This window comes from Gopherus flavomarginatus, chromosome 8, assembly GCF_025201925.1.
Source record: "Gopherus flavomarginatus isolate rGopFla2 chromosome 8, rGopFla2.mat.asm, whole genome shotgun sequence".
In the NCBI taxonomy this organism is placed as follows: Eukaryota; Metazoa; Chordata; order Testudines; family Testudinidae; genus Gopherus; species Gopherus flavomarginatus.
In genome coordinates this window covers 40,454,467-40,474,171 of record NC_066624.1, presented here as the reverse complement: position 1 = coordinate 40,474,171, position 19,705 = coordinate 40,454,467, and the positions used below count along the sequence as shown (strand labels likewise).

Here is a 19,705-nt window from a genome sequence, read left to right as displayed (position 1 = left end):
GCACTGTCCTCTCCTCCTTTGTTCCCGCAGGTGTCACCACCGTTCTCACCATGACCACACTGAGCATCAGCGCCAGAAACTCCTTACCAAAAGTGGCGTACGCGACGGCCATGGATTGGTTCATAGCCGTCTGTTACGCCTTTGTGTTTTCTGCGCTGATCGAGTTTGCCACTGTCAACTACTTCACCAAGCGGAGCTGGGCCTGGGATGGCAAGAAGGTGCTAGAGGCCCAGGAGATGAAGGTGAGTCCTGTAGGCAAGGCCAGGGAGCACGGGAGGGCAAAGAAACGCCCCACGAGAGAGCTGCATTGGGACCAAGAGTGGGTAACATGCAGCCCGGCACATTCCAGTAGGCTGGATGCTATTCACTGGGGTCATCAATTCAGGTCTTGACTGGAGCGGTTCTTGGGGGTGGAAGGAGAAAGGGCTGGTGCAATATATTGTCTTGATTGTTAGCTGGGAAAAAACCTCTATAACACTCATGTCTCCATCTGTCTCTCCCTCTGTGCGCGTGTGCGCTTGTATATGTGTGGCTGTCTCTCTGTGGTTGCAGCTGTGCACGTCTCTGCGTGGTTCAATTTCTCTCTTCCTTTGCTCACTGCCTGCTGCATTTTGCGCCATGTTGCTGCCTTGATGCACCAGCACAAAGCCCCAAAGCCAGGTGCTTGGTGGGATGCTGGCCACATTGAAGAAGAGAAGCTGCCAGCCTCATGCTTCTTGCTCCCTCACCACCTGTCACGGTCGATGCCCCATGCTTTCCCCCAGGGCCAGCACAAGGATGTTTCGCGCCTAGGCGAAACTTCCACCTTGCACCCCTCCTTCCTTGAGGTTCCCCCCCCCACGGCAGCTCCTTCCCTCCTCCCTGAGGTGCCCCCTTGCGGCAGCTCCCCATCCCCCACCGTCCACCCTCCCACCCCAGCTCACCCCTGCTCCGCAAGTGAGCACCCCGAGCACACTGTCACTGCTTCACTTCTCCTGCCTCCCAGGCTTGCGGCGCCTAAGGTGATTGGTGCGGCAAGCCTGGAAGGCAGGAGAAGTGAAGCAGCTCACCCCTGCCCCGTCTCCTCCCCGAGCACGCCGTCGCTGCTTCACTTCTTCCTCCTCCCAGCTTGCGGCACCAGCCAGCTTAGGCGCTGCAAGCCTGGTGGGGGGAGAAGTGAAGCAGCCACGGCGTGCTCGGGGAGAAGGCTGGGCAGGGGTGAGCTGGGGCGGGGAGTTCCCCTGCATGCCGCCCCCCACTCTTACTTGCTGCAGGAGGCCCTCCCTGCATTCTCCTGCCCCAGTTCCCTCCACCTGAATGCCGGTGGCAACCAGGGCAGCTGAAGATCCGGCCACCGCAGTGGCTGCCGAAGAAAATGGCGTCCCTTAAACCCCAGCGCGGTTGCCTAAATGGTTGTACTGGCCCTGCTTTCCCCCCAGTGCAGATCAGGCATATCAGAGGGAGGGTGATTTTAACAGGTGCTCTTTGTTACCCTCAGCCATTGGCAGATGGCTACATTGGGGGGAGGGGGTAGAGAGTGATCTGAAGTGGCAACTGGCAGAAAATAAGTGAGTATCACCCAGGTTTTCTCTTCTGGTTTCGGATCAGCATCTCTGACAGCTTCCTTTGTGGCAGCCATCGCTGGCCTTCGTTGACACCCCCCTTCCTCCATGGTGATCTAATTGGGGCTGCTCAGAGGAACTGCTTGTTGCAGGCTGCTCCCTTGTTTATATTTATTGAATCAATTTCAAAATCAGCTTTGCCCTTGTTCTTGGTTCTGGAGCACTTTTTTTTTTTTTGCATGATGTGCTGCTCGGAATTGTTGAGGGGCCGTGTGCAAATATCTTGCATCACTGAAAGAAGATCTGGGGAGAGGGAATTCAGTAGTTCAGTCCTTTGATTTTGACTGAGCAGCAGCATTGCAAACAAGGTCAAAGAGGGGGGGCAATGTGCAAATGGGGGGCAGATTAAAGAACTTGAGCCAATATCAGTCCTGCCATAGCAAGCCCAGCCCTCGTTACCTCTAATGTTGATTCCTTGCCTCTTCTGGGTCCTTGGATCTTCTTTACACCAGTGTGATGCTACAGATTGAGTCTGCACTTCAAAAGAGATGGCCTTAGCAGAGTGGTTCTGTAAGGCAGGTGCAACGCCATTGAGATCAACCTCACATAATAGGGCTGAATTTGGCCCATAGAGATTAAAGACCCAGTGAAGTCAATTGAATGACTCCAATTGACATCAATGGCTGTCGGATCAGATCCTAAATTGGTTGGGTCATATTTAGGAATGGGCAGAACAGAGTGGCTAAAATAAGGATGAATGTGGCCCTTCACCCATCACTTAAACCAAACCCAGCTCAAATGACTCCAGAAGTTAAATTAAAAAAAAAAACAAAAAAACCTCAGTTAACTTTTTTTATTAAAAAAAACTCATTTATTTCTGAGTTGCTCTCTTTGAATCAGAGGTGCTAAAATAACACGAAGATACCATGAGAAATCTTGTCCTTGCAGTAATGCAGTGCGGATACGTGAAATACCCAAAATCTTACAAGGGGAGTCTTTCCTGTGAGATTTGCAGCTCAAGACAGTCAGATAAACATCCAAATTTCTGGGTGCTTATCTACCTGGTGCTTATCCATCCTTATGAGCTTCACCCACTTCTGGTCATGTTACAGATCAGGAAAGCTGACCAGCTTCCTTCCATCTCGGATGTACTTTCTATTCTCTTTCCCACCACGTCTAACACCAACTATTAAAAGAGCACTCCAGGAAGAGTGGTGGGCTCATGGGGCTTGGGAATTAGCTACATCCCCACGTTTGTTCTGCTTTTCTATCCTGCTGACATGTTTCTAGGCAGAATGTCATGATAATTCCTCGCTGGCTCAGTTTCAGCCTTCACTGAGCTGATCTTGAAACAAATGACAAATTAGGTGGTTGAATCTGGAAAAAAACCACACCCATAAAAAACAAAAACACCCTACTGGCTCAAGACTGGATATTGGCAATGTTAGAAGTATTTGTACCAGCAGTAAAACTAACAGTGATATACCCAAGTGATATGCCCAAGCTGAGCTCTGGTCTTTGGAAAGCTGTCCCTGAAACCTGAGGGTTTGTTATTTACCCTTGTGATTATTACTAAAAGCCCAGTTCTGTAGATCAATGGTGCACCCACAATGCTGTATGGTGCAGAAGCCTGAGCAGCAGAGAGGCAGCAAGATCAATGCCTATAGGTGTTTACCATGAGATCTCTTTGCACAATAAAAGGAATTACACAAAGAGACAGGTTGTGAAATGAAAGCTTTAGGGTGGAAGTCAGAGTCCTTGATGTAGCTGACAGACTCCAGGAAGCCTGACTTTGCTACTTTGGTCTCATACAGAAGATGAATGAAGAGGACCTGGTGAAGGCAGGATGGCAGGAGTGGGGATAGGAAAAAGACCTGAAGGAAAGTTGAGGAAGCAGTGGGTGGATTGTGGTCAAAGAAGATGGTAAGCAAGTGAACCCTAGAGCTGCCTCGGCCCAATGAAGGTGGTGGATGCTTGCCCAGTCCCCCAGCCCCTGATGAGAGAGAAGAGGAAGAAGAAGAAAAAGATGTAATTATTAGCACTTGTGAAAGGGGCCGGATTAACAGCCCTTGAGGCTCAAATCATCTCTTTATGTATGGCACCGACAGCAGCTTCTCCCACACAACCCATCAATTAGGGTGGCTGGGTGTCTTGACTTTGTGGAGTCATCCTGCTTTTTCAGGACTTCGGTAGAATCTGCTGACCTCCCCCACCTGGACATCTGCCCTCTCACTACAGCTGTCAGAGGTCTAGAGGACCAGGCACATTGTGGTACATTCTGCTGGTGTGTTATTTCCCCTTTCCCTCACTCTTCATCTGTCCAGTAATTTACAGCCCAGCTACAGTGTTGGGCCCTAGCTAGGAAATGCCGAAATGCTTCATTATTTGCAATTCTCATCCAAGCAAAATCAGGAAGCACCGCAGATCTCATGAGAAAGTCACCCAGCCCCAGCCCACATCTTGATATGCTTTGACTAATGCTTCTTGGAACCAAAGCTCCTATAAGCCTTTCGTGTCTTTCTATCACTAGTGGCTTCCTCAGAAGCCCTGTTGGATAAAGAATTTCTTGCAGTAGCTCTTTTTCACAAGGTTAGAGCTGCTGCCATGGACCTGGGACTATAGATCAAACTGGAGAATGGTCTCTGGTGCCCAGTGAAATTATTTTTTTTGAGGGAAGGGGATCAGTTCTGAAGAGCAATCTGCAGTGGTGTGCTGAAATGCAGCAATAAATCAGAGAAGAGAAAAGGCTGAGGTGCCCATGAAAGATGAATGGTTTCATGACAATCCACTTCACCACTGGAATCCCCAGAGTGGTCCTACTAAGACGTCCCCTTGAATGGAACCTGGAGGGACTGCCTGTGTGGTGAGACAGCCTCATCGCTGGAAAGGAGATCGCTTGCATCTAAGGGGAGTCTTCCTACTGGACTCTGGCGATGCAGCCTCGGAAGGGAGGTGCCACATCTAAGGGGATTCCCCACCACTCATGGGTAGATTGGCTGCCTTAGAGATGATTCTGACCACACTGTAATCCCAAGGGACCAACTGCAGTGAGATTATCACCGCTGGAATCTATGCAGGCCACCTTTATGGTGATCTTTGCAACTGGCATCCAGAGAGATCACTTCTAATGGGTCTTTGTCACTGGACTCTGGAAAGGCTGCCAAACTTGTGAGAATGAAAATTGCCAAGGATTGTCCCACCCAGAAACAATGTCCCTCCCTGAGGGTGGGGCATCTTCAAAGGATCCTCCTCTGGTCCTGCTTACCTACCACTCCCCTGCAATGGCATCATTGTCTGTACAAGCATCACCACTTAGTTCTGTCTTCTTGCCTGCTCTGCACTCGCCTGAACACCTGGGAGCAAAACAGCTCCCAACTGGAGTAGCTGCAACCAGACACCTGGAAATGCAGCAGTGTAAAGTCCCGTGTCAGGCGGCGAGAGGATATCGCTCCTTTCTCATCTGGTCATCAGGTCATGGTTCTAATCACTTGTGAAGTTGAGCTCAGGCAGCTTCTTCTCCTTCCTGTCTTTTCTGGGTGTATGTCACCAAAGAACATTACCAAAAAATAAGCAAAACTTTTTCACTCGGTTTTTGATCTGGTTCCCTCCCTTGTGTTTGTTAGACCAACGGTATGAACAGTGTGTGAGTGAGTGAGTGAATGACGCAGGATTTGTGTGCCTCATCAGTGACCATCACATAAAGCAAGTCTGCAACTCAGATGTTGAAAACGGTTTATATGGGAATGCTTTCTTCTTTCCCCTTTGTTACTGTACACAGTGCATCCATTTTCTTCTCACCCTCACCAGAGGAGATGGACTGGTACCAAATCCTCAGTCGGATCACTGCCAAACCTTAGGAAAGTTATGCGCCAGATCCACACTTAATGGCTCGGGCCCATCTCTACTAGTTGCTTCTCCCCATCTCCCCGAGAGCAAACAAGAGCTTGCTGAGATCTCTCACCCTTACCTACTTGCTGTCCGCAGGCCCAAGTCTCCATTATCTTGTACCTTGGATACTCATTGTTGCCCGTTGGCTCCTTTTAGCCCTAAAATTGGCTTCACTTCAAAGGTCCATCGATATAGCCCACTTGCAGTTCCTTGGCCATGCTTCCTCCTTTTCCCTTCTCCAGCTGTATGGTTAGCTGCATCCTTCTCTCAGCCCTGTCTGCTTTCGGGCCTTGATCCTGCAAAGGTTTTGCGCCCCATCCAGCACAAAGAAACGGAGGGGCTACACATGGGCACAAGTGAGGTTAAGCACTGGACAAAGCCTTCTGCCTTGAGCAAAAGCAAGCTGGAGGCCCCTGGCCTATCTGCTCCCCTACAGGTATGCAGGGCGAAGGAATAGTGGGTTGGATGATGATGAAGAATAAGCATGTCAGAGGCCACATGGGCATAAAGATGATCCTCATCATACAAATGAGGTGCTTAGCTACATTTTTGCTAATAGGCAGGAGTCACTTGGTGGCCATGCGTCATTCTCATTAATGCAAGGTTGCATTTCTCTGTGCTTCCTGTCCTGTTCAGCACTTGCTACCCGGCCACTTGTCTGTGCTGCATTCAACACCCTCCTTGCACAGGATCCAGTCTCCAGTGTGTGCAAGCCCTATCGTTCGAAACACACCAGCCACTGTTCCAGAAAACCCTTTCCCTTCTGATCCACTCCTCATGCCGGCTCTGTAACCCCTCCTCCAACCCTCTTCCCACTGCATAGCTGAAGCAGTAGAGTCCACTATGCCCTTCCAAACGTGGGATCGAAAATTTCCTGAACTGAAAATGTTTCAGGGAGCAATGAAACCACGTTCTATGGTGTACAAATACCCTATCTATAAATAATGGCAGACAACAGATCCTTTGCATAGTCCAAGATCCAAATGTGCTTTACAAATGGCAATGAACTAATCCTCCCAGCCCTCTATGAGGTAGGTGGGTATCACTATCTGACTGGGAAACTGGGACACAGAGAAGGTAAGTGAAAGTCAATGGCAGAGTGGGGGATGAAACCCACCTATCCTGGGTCATGGCTTTCGTCTCTCAAAGGAGATGGCTCAGCTATATATAGACAGAATCAGATTCAGCAAAAATCTCATTGCTAACCAGTGTGTGTGTGTATGGCAGGGGGAGGAGGGAAGCTTGTCTCAAGAACATGATGTTAGTACCATTATATAAGGCACTGGTGAGACCTCATCTGGAATACTGTGTGCAGTTCTGGTCTCCCATGTTTAAGAAGGATGAATTCAAACTGGAACAGGTTCAGAGACGGGCTATTAGGATGATCCGAGGAATGGAAAACCTGTCTTATGAGACTCAAAGAGCTTGGCTTGTTTAGCCTAACCAAAAGAACGTTGAGAGGGGATATGATTGCTCTTTATAAATATATCAGAGGGATAAATATCAGGGAGGGAGAGGAATTATTTAAGCGTAGTACCAATGTAGATACAAGAACAAATGGATATAAACTGGACACTAGGAAGTTTAGACTTGAAATTAGATGAAAGTTTCTAACTATTAGAGGAGTGAAGTTCTGGAACAGCCTTCCAAGGGGAGTAGTAGGGGCAAAAGATATATCTGGCTTTAAGATTAAGCTTGATAAGTTTATAGAGGGGATGGTATGATCAAGCCTAATTTTGGCAATTAATTTAGCAATTGATCTTTGATTATCAACAGGTAAGTATGCCCAGTGGTCTGTGATGGGATGTTAGACGGGGTGGGATCTGAGTTACTACAGAGAATTCTCTCCTGGGTGCTGGCTGGTGAGTCTTGCCCCCATGCTCAGGGTTTAACTGATCACCATATTTGGGATCGGGAAGGAATTTTCCTCCAGGGCAGATTGGCAGAGGCCCTGGAGGTTTTTCGCCTTCCTCTGTAGCATGGGACACAGGTCACTTGCTGGAGGATTCTCTGCAGCTTGAGGTCTTCAAACCACAATTTGAGGACTTCAATAACTCAGACATAGGTTAGGGGTTTATTATAGAAGTGGATGGGTGAGATTCTGTGGCCTGCATTGTGCAGGAGGTCAGACTAGATTATCATGATGGTCCCTTCTGACCTTAAAGTCTGTAAGTCTATGAGTCTTTGCGATCAGACGTCTATAATGCACTAGAAATGTATGTCTTGTCACGCTAGCTTTCCCAGCATTTCCTCCATTAGGAATGCAATGTGTAAAGTTAGCTTTGTGATGAATGATGGAGAGTGACCACACATTCTCTCCCAATGGTGAGACCTGAACTGGTTTTAAAAGACCTAGGTTGTTTTTCTGCTCTTTTTGATTTTCCACTTTTCCTTTCTATTTTGCTAGCAAAGGGAATCCCACACAAATAAACACGCCGGGAGGTCAGAGTACTGGTTTGTATCTGATTGTAATAAACATGTTTTTCCTTGTTGAAGTCTTGCGTGAATCATCAACTATATAAAACACAGCCCAGGGAACCTAGGGACAGACCATGTGTGCCAATCTCTCAAGAGTCTGATTTCTTGAGCTTCTGAGCCTCGGTTACCAGGATACCCTCGGAAACTCATTACAGTGTGTGCACAGCCTTAGCACTCTAAGCGTCATCACACACCACATTCCCAAGCAGTTGAAAGTCAAAGGCTATTAGGCTTCAAGCATTCCTGCACTTCCTGCCTCCCTTAGGGCTTAAGGGCCTGATCCAAAGCCCATTGAAGCCAACAGGAAGATACTCACTTCAGTGAGTGAGTTCACTACATACAATGTCTTCGTTATAGCGAGTGCCAGTAGTAAAGGATGCCAAGCAGCTTTTCACATGCTTACACCAGGCTGGCAAGGTCACCTCTTGGAGGGAAGCACTCTCCAGGCTGAGAAATGTCATGTCAATTGCAGTCTCTCATTCATCTCCAGTCAGTAACATAGCTGATTAACAATAAAGTAAAACACCGTGCACTTTCAGTAGAATTCTGCAAGCAGTAATTGATCATTCTTTCAATCCATTATTATGTATTAATAATCTTACTACACCCTGTAGCTACGGTAAGAATTCATCACAGTATATGTAGTGTTTAAATGGTAAAACATTTTCAAATCTTTATGTGTCTCTTGATGGCTCACAACATGCTCACACAGCTCACCTTCGTTGAGGATGTACAGTTAATCATGGCTCTGATCAAATTAATTGATCATTAATCAGTTGGTCAGTTAACCACTGAAGACAATAACAATCCTTACCACCTTCTCAATAAAATACTACAATCGTGGCCTGACCAATAGTTTAATCAGTCTTTGCACTTTGTCACTTGCAGTTCTATTTGTGCAATTGCAGGAGTTATTATTGGAACTGCCATCACTTAATGTGTTGATTGGATGCGGGTTTAAAGAATGATCAGCTGCTGCCTGTAGCATCCCACTGAACATGCATTGTGGACTGTCACATTTACCGGGGGTAAAATTCACCTGTGCTTCAGCAGCACTGTGAGGCTGCAGAAAGAGTAGACAGGTGGGGGAGTCTCCATGCCCCAGGTACTGCAGGAAGGTGCCTGCAACTAAGTTTTTATGCAGAGGAGCTTTGGATATGGACCATGCCATACCACCCGTCTAGGGATTGCAGAAAAGCAGCTGCCACCATTGCAGTCTACAGGTTGAAGAGCAGCTAGAGAAGAACTGTGTTGCTGTTCTGGGGTGGCCTATCCCAGCATCTGCTAAGAGACCTTCACCAAACCCAGCCACTGGTGCTTTATTTCACCCTACATGATTAATGGCACATTTTAGTATGGGAGATTGCAAGAATAATGCTGAATCTTCCCTCAGCAGGAGAGAGAGATGTGGAGTTAATGGTCATAGCCAGGTACGTATGGGAGTGAAGGGGCTTGATTGGCTGTACCATGCCGCCTTCGGAGCACAAGCAATTGGGGAAAAAAACCTTTGCAAATATATAATCACTGAGTCAGGTTCGCTCTGATGCTTGGGGTCCTGATATTTGTTGTTGACGTGTTTTTTGAAGTTGACAGTATCTTCCTGGAAATACTCATGCAAACTGAAGGTTTCACAGACTTTAGCAAAGGTTAATATTTGTCTTGAACATTTATAGCAGAAAGTGCAGCAGGTTTGTGGGGGGAGGGATAGCTTAGTGGTTTGAGCATTAGCCTGCTAAACCCAAGGTTGTGAGTTCAATTCTCAAGGGGGCCACTTAGGGATCTGGGGCAAAAATTGGTCCTGGTAGGGGGCTGGACTCAATGACCTTTCAAGGTCCCTTCCAGTTCTAGGAGATTGGCATAGCTCTTTTTTTTTTTTTTTTTTTTTTTTTTTTGTTGAGGCTCCTTGAGTTTAAAAAGTTGCAGTCATTCAGCCTATGAGCATGAACAATGCCATGTAACTTAGCTGACAAATCATGGACAATGGATGGTGAGCAGTCAAAAGAAGTAGAAAAAACAGCCAGATGATAAGCCAGGTTGGCTCAGTGAACAATTTGTGAACCGAAAAAGGAGCTAAGTTTGTACTAGTGCTATGCACAATGAACAAGTGGGCCAGCTCTGCTGACAGGCACTTCAAAGCCCAGGCGCTTGGAAAAGGTGGGTGATGTGATGTGATGTTCAAAGCTCTGATGGCATCACATTATTCAGTCAGCATTCTGGCGATTATGTCCATGTTTGACAGGGATATACAGTGAAAGGGTCAGCTGTGTCCCTGGTGGAACTCTAGTGAAGTTAATGGAGGATGCAGGGGATGAATTGGGCTCCCATCGCCTGATAGCTCCCCACCATACCTAAAGATAGTGATTGATATGAATTCACCAGGCTGGAGTCTGGGGCTGAGTAGAATCCTACAGGCTTCCCACTGGGCAGGCTGTTTATTCAGCACTGGTGCAGCATAGGGATTGCAATGACGTTTCTGCTTTTACAGACTTCCATGCCGGGTGTGACTGAGTCACAAGCAAGTAGAGTGGTTTGACCTGGGATTACACAGGGGTTAGTGCCTCTCTTGTGGCTCTTGCCTCCCAGGCTGTTGTCCTAGCAGCTCCGGCTGGTCTGTTCCAGCCACAGCCAGAGAATGTTCAGCAGTACTGTCTACATGGTATGGCAGGCACATCTGTGAAATGCTTTCTCCCTTGTAAAGCAGTTACTGCTAGCAACTGTTGTCCACACTCATTGTACCTATGTGTGTTTGTGAGCATAAATCTCTAGGATGCCATATCTTGCACCTCTGGCACCTGGATCTGCTCTGTGGCAACTGCAATGAGCATGGAGTGGGATGTATGGGTGATCTGTCAGAGTCTCCCTGGGCTTTTCATTACATGAATAAGGTCAGCTTGTGTAATATGTACCATTTTCCTTCGCTGGGTCTGGTCTCATCCTCGAGACATCCAATCTCCTCTTCTATCCCCTTTCCTAGCCCAAATCCTCCCCACACATACACACACACTCCATGTCCACCATTGGTAAACCTGAGCCTGCCGTCCACTTACCATCAATACTGTCCATTTTGCATCTCTACTTCATGCAGCGTGACCAACCCACAGCCAATGTAGTTTCTTCACATGCTGCAGAAAGTTCCCTTACCATCAGCTCACTCTGCTAGCAGTTTGGTTTTCATATAAGCCCAATGACTGGTGAGAGGAGATATGTGTGGGGAAGGTGCATATATCTCCTTGGATTTGTTTTGCCTAGTAGCAGCACTCCCTAGACAGAAGGGTGATATGGAAACTTCCCTCAGTGCTGGAACTGCCATGCCCACCATCCCAAAAGCCACGAGCCAGCCCGATTGCCAGGGTCTGTCCTTCATCCTGCCAGCCTAGCTCCTGAGGCACTTTAAAAGGACCCTTGGATGTATTTGAATCCTCATGACATCATATTGTGCAGCACAGCAGTGCAAAGGGTGGATGACCTGCCCTTGAGATGTGGAGGCAGCACATGGTGTTGCATCATGGCATCACGATCCAGTGTCATCATGCATGATATAAGCATCCTGACATAAAGACACAAAGGTCGCGATGATATAACCCGGTATCTCAAGGTAATTCACTTTGTCCCATTGGACAAATACAAACACATGGCAACCCCTAATCCGTATCAGTGATGCTCCTCACCACAACATGAGCCAGGAAGCAGGGGTAGATAGTTTTTTCGAGCACTTTCCCAGGTCGCTGAGCTCATTGGGTCTGATTCTCCTCCCACATACACCACAGTTACCGTGTGACTCCTCACATGTGCCAGAGCAAGATTCAGCCCAGATGAGGTGGAGACAAAAGTGCCTCCCCATATTGTCAGGTGCTGGTTTTACCTACATGGAAGAGGGAAGGGATTGGAGCAGAGCCAGCATGTTGGCTATGTGTCCGTTGTGCCACTGGAGCAATGCTAAGGGGATATCACTAGACTGAGCACCTGGCCTTTGGTGGTTATTTGTATCGCAGTAGCATGTAGGAATCCCATGACCCCATAGTGCTAGGCACTGTGTGCTGTACTTCCAGGGAGTGACTCCTGTTTCCAACTGGTGTAAGCAAAAGGAGAATCCAGAATGCTATCATCCCCATCTCCAGCAGTCCAAGTAGAGCAGGGATGAAGAGGCTTCTGAACACTAGTCTTCTCCCCCCACCTTTTTTCCCTTTGGGTCGCAGTATGGCTGCCACCCACGCAGCTGCCAGCTGAGAAGGGGAATGTTCTCCTTACACTTTTACACGGTCTGATACAGATTTTTCCCCCTTCCCTAGAAAAAAGAGCCGGTGGCGCTGGCCAAGAAGGCCAACAACACCTACAACATTGTGGGCACGACATACGCCCTCAACATCACCAAGGACCCCGGCCTGCCCACCATCTCCAAGAGTGCTGCTGCCACTGCCACCGCCACTGCCACCGTGCCCCCCAAAGGCCCCCGCATGGAGGAGAAGCCCCCGGAAAGCAAGAAGACCTACAACAGCGTCAGCAAGGTGGACAAGATGTCGCGCATTGTCTTTCCTGTCCTCTTCGCCATTTTCAACCTGGTCTACTGGGCCACGTATGTAAACCGGGAGTCAGCCATCAAGGGCATGATCCCCAAACAATAACCCAGCCACACAAACCTTCCGTCTATGAATGCCATCCAGGCAGGAATTCTCCGGGGCTTTCTTCTTCTTCTTCTTTGTTTGATTTATTATTATTAATAATATTAATTTGACCTATTTTGATTATTATTAGAACATTTTTAATGTAAACAAACCTGTGATACTTATTTAACTCCTTTTTGATTTATTTTAGTTTATTTTTTTCTGTTGATGATAAAAAAGAATTAGGGAAAAAAGTGTGCCTCTAACATCGTGGGTCTGATGTCCCGTCCCCGTCGCCCATGTCTCTCCCCCTCCACTCCCTGTGAAATGAAAGCTGCTTGCATGCTGTTTTCATTCTATGCTAAGCTTTACTGAGGCCAGCTGGTGTGTTTTTCAACCTCACTCCCACTCTGTGATAGACTGCCCTGGTTTTGTGGATACCTATTGCTTAGAGACTCCTGGAAGCATAGGGACATCAAGGATGCAATGACCTCTGTAGACACCCTGCCAGTTGGGATGACTTACTGTGTTATTCTTTGCAGTAGCTTTATTCTTAGAGCAGTGACTGGTTTGTGAGCTGTTCAGGGAGCTGCATAGCCTTCACTGCAAGGCAACCTCTGTGTTACCATTGTCAGCTGCCACATGCAGCTTTCCTGTTTGAACGCAATGGGTGAGGCCGTAGCTGTCGTGTAACTGGCTGCAGTATCATGTAGACATCTTCAGGGCTGCCAATTCTCCATCTTCGCCCAACCATCTGCCTTCCATCCTCCTTTCCTCTCTCAGGGCAGAACCAAGCACCCCTGTCAGAGTATCCTCTTCCACTGCAGTTCTACCACCCTCTCCTAATGAAGTGAAAACAAGCAGAACATTAGTTATTTGTGCTTCCAGTGGGCACTTCATATGGTCCTTTCCATTAGCCAGAGAGACACGTAAGTGTCATTAGAGTGAATCAGTGATTGACCTCCCTGAGGAGCACCAGAAGCTGAAGAGAGGTTTCCAAATCCTTGAAAAGTTATAAGCTGGAAGGGAATGTGTGGACTTATGGGTGGCTTTATTTTTTTCCTGTTGTTCCAATCTCCTTGAATCCATCTCCTCCTCCTCTCCATTAACTTTTCCCCTCCCATTCCTCCAAAATCATCCTTTCTCCTGCCACCAGCTACAAGCTTTTACAGACCTCACCTTCAAAGGGTGAAACATGAGAAGGGAGGTGTCTGGAACTGGACAGGGCCTTAGTGTTAGCAGCAGCATGGCACCAAGATGTGCAATCCCACTGGAACCTGGCCCAGGAAGTATCTTTGCTCCAATAAGGTGGAGCCCTAGTGCAGTGGCCATGTTGATCCTTGGCTATGAAAGAATAAGACTCTCTCCTGACAAGAGGGAGAGGAGATCCTCACTTGGGGGCAGGGGTTACAAGGAGTTGTGACTCATGTAAATCAGGAGTGACTCTATTGAAGCCAATGGAGTTTGGCCAGCGAGATCAGAACCAGACCTGAATCCCCAGGCTGCTCCCTTTGAGAGAGGCTCTTTCTCCCTCCCACCAGCCAAGGGCAGCCGCACCTTCCCCAACAGCTGTGCCGATATGCTGGGATCCCAGCTGTCCTTTCCTCTTCCCGTCTCCTTTCCCACTAGTCTGGACATACGGACACATTGCCCAGTCATCGGGAATTACATGCTGCATCTGATACACCCTCTTAACCCCAACCCGTGCTGATTCTTTGATGTCACCTTCATCTGCCCCCATGCAGTCATGTGGCTTCTGCGAGGAGGCTGCTGGCAGCCCAGCTCACTGGCCTTTGAGCGTCATATGGCCTCCTTTCTGTGTACACCCATGTGCATTTCAGGTGAAATTGACACTCGTGCAGGGCACTAGTACCAGTGGGACTTAAATGGTGCATTGGCCTGGTGCTGGCCCTCAGGGATCAGTTTCATCCTTGGTGGGCAAAGGCTTAAATGATCATTAAGAACAGTACATGCCCTTCTGCAATATTCATGGGGACTGCAGGATCAGAGCAGGGAAGCACAGGGAATTTAGGGCTAGACTGTGCAACCGTTACTCATGTGGACGAGCTCTTATTACACATGCTCCCACAACTTCTTATCCCTCCACTGACTCGATGGCAGCATTGCGCTGGCTGTCCTCTCACAGCCACTGGGACAGGAGCCTAGAAGCTACCAGACTAGATCAAACCCATGCTCCATCTGGTGCACTATCCTGTCTCTGACTGTTCCCAGCCCCAGAGAAAGGTGCAAGAACCCCACAGTAGGCAGATGTGGGATAATCTGACATCCACAGACTTGCGCTCCCCTCCACTCAGGGGCTAGTGAGGAGCACACAGACCCCGAATGCATGTGACATTTCCTCAATGCCTGTCATGCCAGAGAGCTGACTCAGCTCCCAGTGACGGCTCGCCTCACCTGCCACTACAGGAAGTGACGCTGAGGTGTGGTACGGCGGCTGTGTCACTTTACATCCACGACAGACAATGAAAAGGTTATGATAACCAGGAAGGCTGCAGAGGGCCTTCAAATGTTGGAATTTGCCAGGATGTAGGGGCTAACCTCACAGCTTTTGCAACCTCCTCTACTCTGACACCACTGTGTTCTAACACCACTGCTGTCACAAACACCCTTTCTCTAAATTACCATATACCACTAAAGCCAGCCCTGTGGCAAACAGGCTACTCTAACCCCCCGGGCACTAACATCATTAAATATTCCAAGCACTGCTATTTTAACACCCCTGGAGCTAACATTATCCCTGCCCCAAACTCCGTGACTAACACTACAAGGGCTAACTGCTGACAGGCTCTTTCATGGCCACCAGGGGGCAGCCCTTTGCCAAGGGTCAGTTGGGTGTTTTGGAAAGTATTTCCAGGTCATTTTCTTAACTAGCCAAGACAAAGTGAATGTCATAAAATAGTCATGTCGCTATCATAGTCAAGCCTAAGTGAGTGAAATAGAAACCCTATGAAAGCAAACACAATAAAATGACTACTAAAGAATATCAAGTGTTTACAAAAGGTATTCTATCGAATGCAAACTTAAACATGGGCCCTGCAATGTCACAATGATCTCAGCAGTGATAAGCAACATGCTCCAACTGGATATGCGCATTCATCCCCTTCAGCCGCTCTGCCATGAGAAGCAAAGATCCCTTTGCCCAATGTCTCACTAGGCACGTTCTTGCTGCTGACAGTCCTGCTTCCTGGAAATGTTCTTTGATGTCTGTTTATTTTAACTCTCGTTAAATTATTTCTAAAGCAAACATCTAGGTTAAACCAACCGAAAACTGCCAGCAGCTCTCATTAGCCACTACATGGCATCTGAAAAATGCCACGGCCAGCAGTGGAGTGATCCCTCACTTCCCCTACCCCTAACTGGGACACTGATTCCAAACCCACACGAAGGGACGTGTGCTGCCTACTGAGTTATCAGGGCCACAGCCTGGCTATTTCTTGGAACTCTTCTATACGCATTTGGGCCAGGCCCAAGCCTTAGGCATGGTAAGAGATGGGAGAGGCCTTGGTTGGTGTTTCTCTGAATGAGTGTTTTCTAAAGGTGATTTTTGGAAACTCTTCAACATGGATGTTCTTATCTGTCTCATCCTCGGCCTTCAGAGTGTGTTTCATGCCCATATCTAGCATGAAGCCTTTCAGTCTCTTGTTTTCTCACTCTGGGGCGGTTATTCTTACAGAGGTGGCTAGTGATGGTGAAGTGATAATGGGTCACCCCACCATGTTACTCTTAGATTTTAGGTGTCTGCCTGATAAATTGCTCACTTCCTAAGTATGTGTTAGTTAACACTGAGCAAAAGCCAAGTGCGTTCCCACCAAAACCTGGCACTGATGCGCGCTGCAGAATGCCAACTGGAGGCAGAGAGACCAGCATCCTTTGGTTAAAAAAACAACAAAACAAACAGGGTTTGTAGTTTTGCTTCCAAGCAAGGAAGCGTTTTGGAAAGATAGTTGTAAATAAATGGTTTAACACTCCCTGCCAGCTGACATTAGGGAACAGAGAATGCTCTTTTCTATTGGAGGCTGAGATTAGGACATGTCCTTCCAGTTAACACTAGATTGTTCATCAATTTACCTTTCTAAAGGAATCCCAGATAAGGCCTGTGCTTAACACTAGTTTATAGATTATTAACAGTCATGGTTATTATGGTAGTGCTTAAGGAACAGCCAAGATTGGGTCACCATTGTGCTAGGCACTGAGCAAGCACAGAGGAGTAGAGAGACTTGCTTTGAAGAGCTTACTCTCTAAACTAACAAGGCAGATACAGGAATTACTAGCACTGAGCAGAGAAGGGAAATTTTATTTCATGGAGGAATTTGATATTGGGTCATTTGATTTTGTTCTGATTAGGAATGAAACCCCAACATTTCAAAATTCTCCATGAAAGAAAATTTAAAAACCCACCATCTTCTATCTGGTACATCTCAATGTTTTGTGTTGACTTTGACCTCTTTTAGTCCATAGTATATTATAATATATCTAAGCCACAATTTAAAAAAATCAAAATGAAAGGAAAAATTGAAATATTCTATTTGGAAAATGTCAAAACAGAACATTTTGACATTGTTAGAACATTTTCCCCCTCGTTTTCTGTTAAATGAAATTTTGGCAAAATTGATAGAATTTCTTGAAGTGCTTCAATTTTGACAGAAAGTGCTTCAATTTTGACAGAACCACATGCTCTGATGGAAAATGGTTCTGTCAAAGCTTTTTCTGACCATCTCTAAATATAATATGCAAGCAGAGCTATCGATGTGATGGTGGCAGACACTATGAAAATGCCATGATTTTTTAGGGGATGGGAGCTTAGTTAGGGCAGGATTAGACAACAGAAAAACAAGGGAAGAGGGAGGGGGACAGTTCTAGTAAGAAGAGGGCAGGGAAGAAGGTCTGAGGTGGAGTGAGTCTGCAGTGAAAAGCCTGTGTGATGGTGTGGGAAGGAACTGAAGCAAACAAGGGCAGAGAAAGTCAAACTGTACAACTTATCCTCAGTGTCCAGCAGTCCCTGCTTTAGCTGCTTCTGCAGCTGTTGTGCAAGCATCAGTCTCTGGCTGGCTCCCCACTGCAGTTTCCAAGACCACACAGCTGAGGATAGATGAGACAGTAATAATGAATCCTTGGTAATGTTCCTCTTCTAAAGGAATGATTAAGGAATCAAGGAATGATGTCACAGTGCAGAGAGTCAATGGTATATTCCTATGAGCAGACACAGCCATGCATGTCTTGTGCAGACCAGAAGGGGTTTCTTGGTGCAAGCCAGTTAAACTAGTGAGAGATCCAGCACCTTTATGAACCTCACTTGAGATCTCCAGTGCCCCAAGTGGAGCTGACACCTTAATCTAACATTCATGGCTTTATCCCACAGAGGGAGCAAGGCCCAGAGAGAGAGGGGTCCTGTTAAAGGAACATTACTAAGCAAATGACTTTACTGGGGATAGACCTGCTGAAGGGATAAACCTATTCAGGGGGCAGAGCTGTGAAAAGCATGAAGCTGCTCTAGAAATTGATTTTTTGTAGACAAGCCGTGCTTATGGGATAAGATTGTTAAAGGGACAGAGCAGTTTAACATATCATGCTGTTAAATGCAGGGACACTTTAAAAGGATAAACCTTGTTAAGAGACAACAGTGTTAAAGGGACAGGTGTGCTCAAGAAATAATGCTGTTAAAGAGAAAGAGCTGTTAAAGGAAAATGTTTCTTAAATGTATATGCCTACCTAAGGGCTAGCACAGTTAGCACTGTTTAAGGAAGAGGCACATTATAGTAGCCCATTACTCTGTGTGTTGGCATGAGCTGTTGAATTGGTTTATGCTGTTCTGAGTTTGGGTACTTGACAGGTCAAGGATTTCTCATGCTATCTCAGAGAAGATCAATGGATGGTGCAGCCACAAGCCAGAAGTACCTGGATGGGGTGCTCCCCACTTTGGTCCCATCTCTCATGTGACTCTGAGGTGTCACCTGCCCCTAGATCAAATGCCCTCCCATCTCTCTCTCTCTCTCTCTCAATCTACAGTTTTCAGGGTCTTTTGTGGTTTCCAGGAAGGGGGGAGGACTGAGCATTCATGAAAACTTAAACACTTTATTAATGCCAAAGTAAAACCAATCCTCTCCTTGTGTCAAGCTAAACTGCTCCTGAAGGCGGTTTGGCAAGAGGCCATGGCTCTGTATGATATTGATGGCTTCAAGGCAGAAATATTTAGTATTTGACCTTGTTATTGTTCAGGCAGCCAAGTGCTTGGGGGTGGGAGGGAGTTGTGGCTCACAAGCTAGGCGTATTTAAAAGTAAAAACACTTCCTCTCTAGAGCAGGGGAAATGTCCATTTTTATTAAATTCTTTCTTTCTCTGCTACATCTGCATAAAAACACGGCCAGGAGAGATCCGAGACCCTTTCAGATCCTCCCCAAATAGCCTGGGGGCAGCAGGAACCATGGGGATGAGCGAGAATGCATCCGATCCGTATTCAGGGCTCGCTAATGGATTGTTGCCTGGTACCAAGGACACTGCCAGGGGGGCCACCAAGCACCTGTCAGGAAAATGTACCAACGCAGGGCACAACTTTTACTGACGCTGCCCATTCATTACTGACAGGGGCTGTCAGGAAGGCAGCATGACTTTCAAATGCCCAGCTCACTGAATGCAATTATTCCCTCAAAAATGCAGTTAGCTAAATGGTACGCAGAGCTGGACTATCCGGTAATGCCAGCTAGCCATTCAGAACATGCTTGGGTGCCCACACAAAGCCACAAACCCTTCTCTGGTTGGCATCTATGCCCGGGGGAGAACAGAAATCTTGTTTAATTGCTTCTCTTCATGAGTCCATTCCAGCTAACTACAGCAATCCTGTTCCAATTCCTCTCTTCCTGGAGGGTGAGGGGATTGTCCCCAGGCCCTGTTCCAGCGAGACACAGAGATTCACTTGTGTTTCTTCTCTTCCTGGGGCCTGACGGCAGGGTCTGTTGCAGCTGGGCATAGGAAGTCATTTATGTTCTCATCCCCATGGCTTTGCACAGTGTCCATGCCAGGTGGGCAAAAACAACACACAAGCAAAAACAAAGTTAGCTCCATGAACTAATCAAGCTTTCTCCTGGAAGCTAGGAAGGAAGAAAGAGAGAGATTGTGATTGCTAAATACTTGGGAGTTTTTCAGACCCTGCAGTGGCAGACGACATACAAGCACCTAGTA

The 19,705-nt window shown here is 47.2% G+C and overlaps 1 protein-coding gene across 2 annotated transcripts in view; it reads left to right on the top strand.

The window, feature by feature from the left end:
- GABRA3 (gamma-aminobutyric acid type A receptor subunit alpha3) overlaps positions 1-14,641 on the top strand; it is a 135,648-nt gene extending 121,007 nt beyond the window's left edge. For both annotated transcript variants that reach the window (XM_050964357.1, XM_050964358.1), the window contains 2 exons: positions 31-242; positions 12,197-14,641. In XM_050964357.1, the coding sequence (XP_050820314.1) occupies positions 31-242; positions 12,197-12,529 (545 nt within the window). In that variant the 3' untranslated portion in view covers positions 12,530-14,641. The remainder of the gene's footprint in view (positions 1-30; positions 243-12,196) is intronic.
- Positions 14,642-19,705: the final 5,064 nt, after the last annotated feature.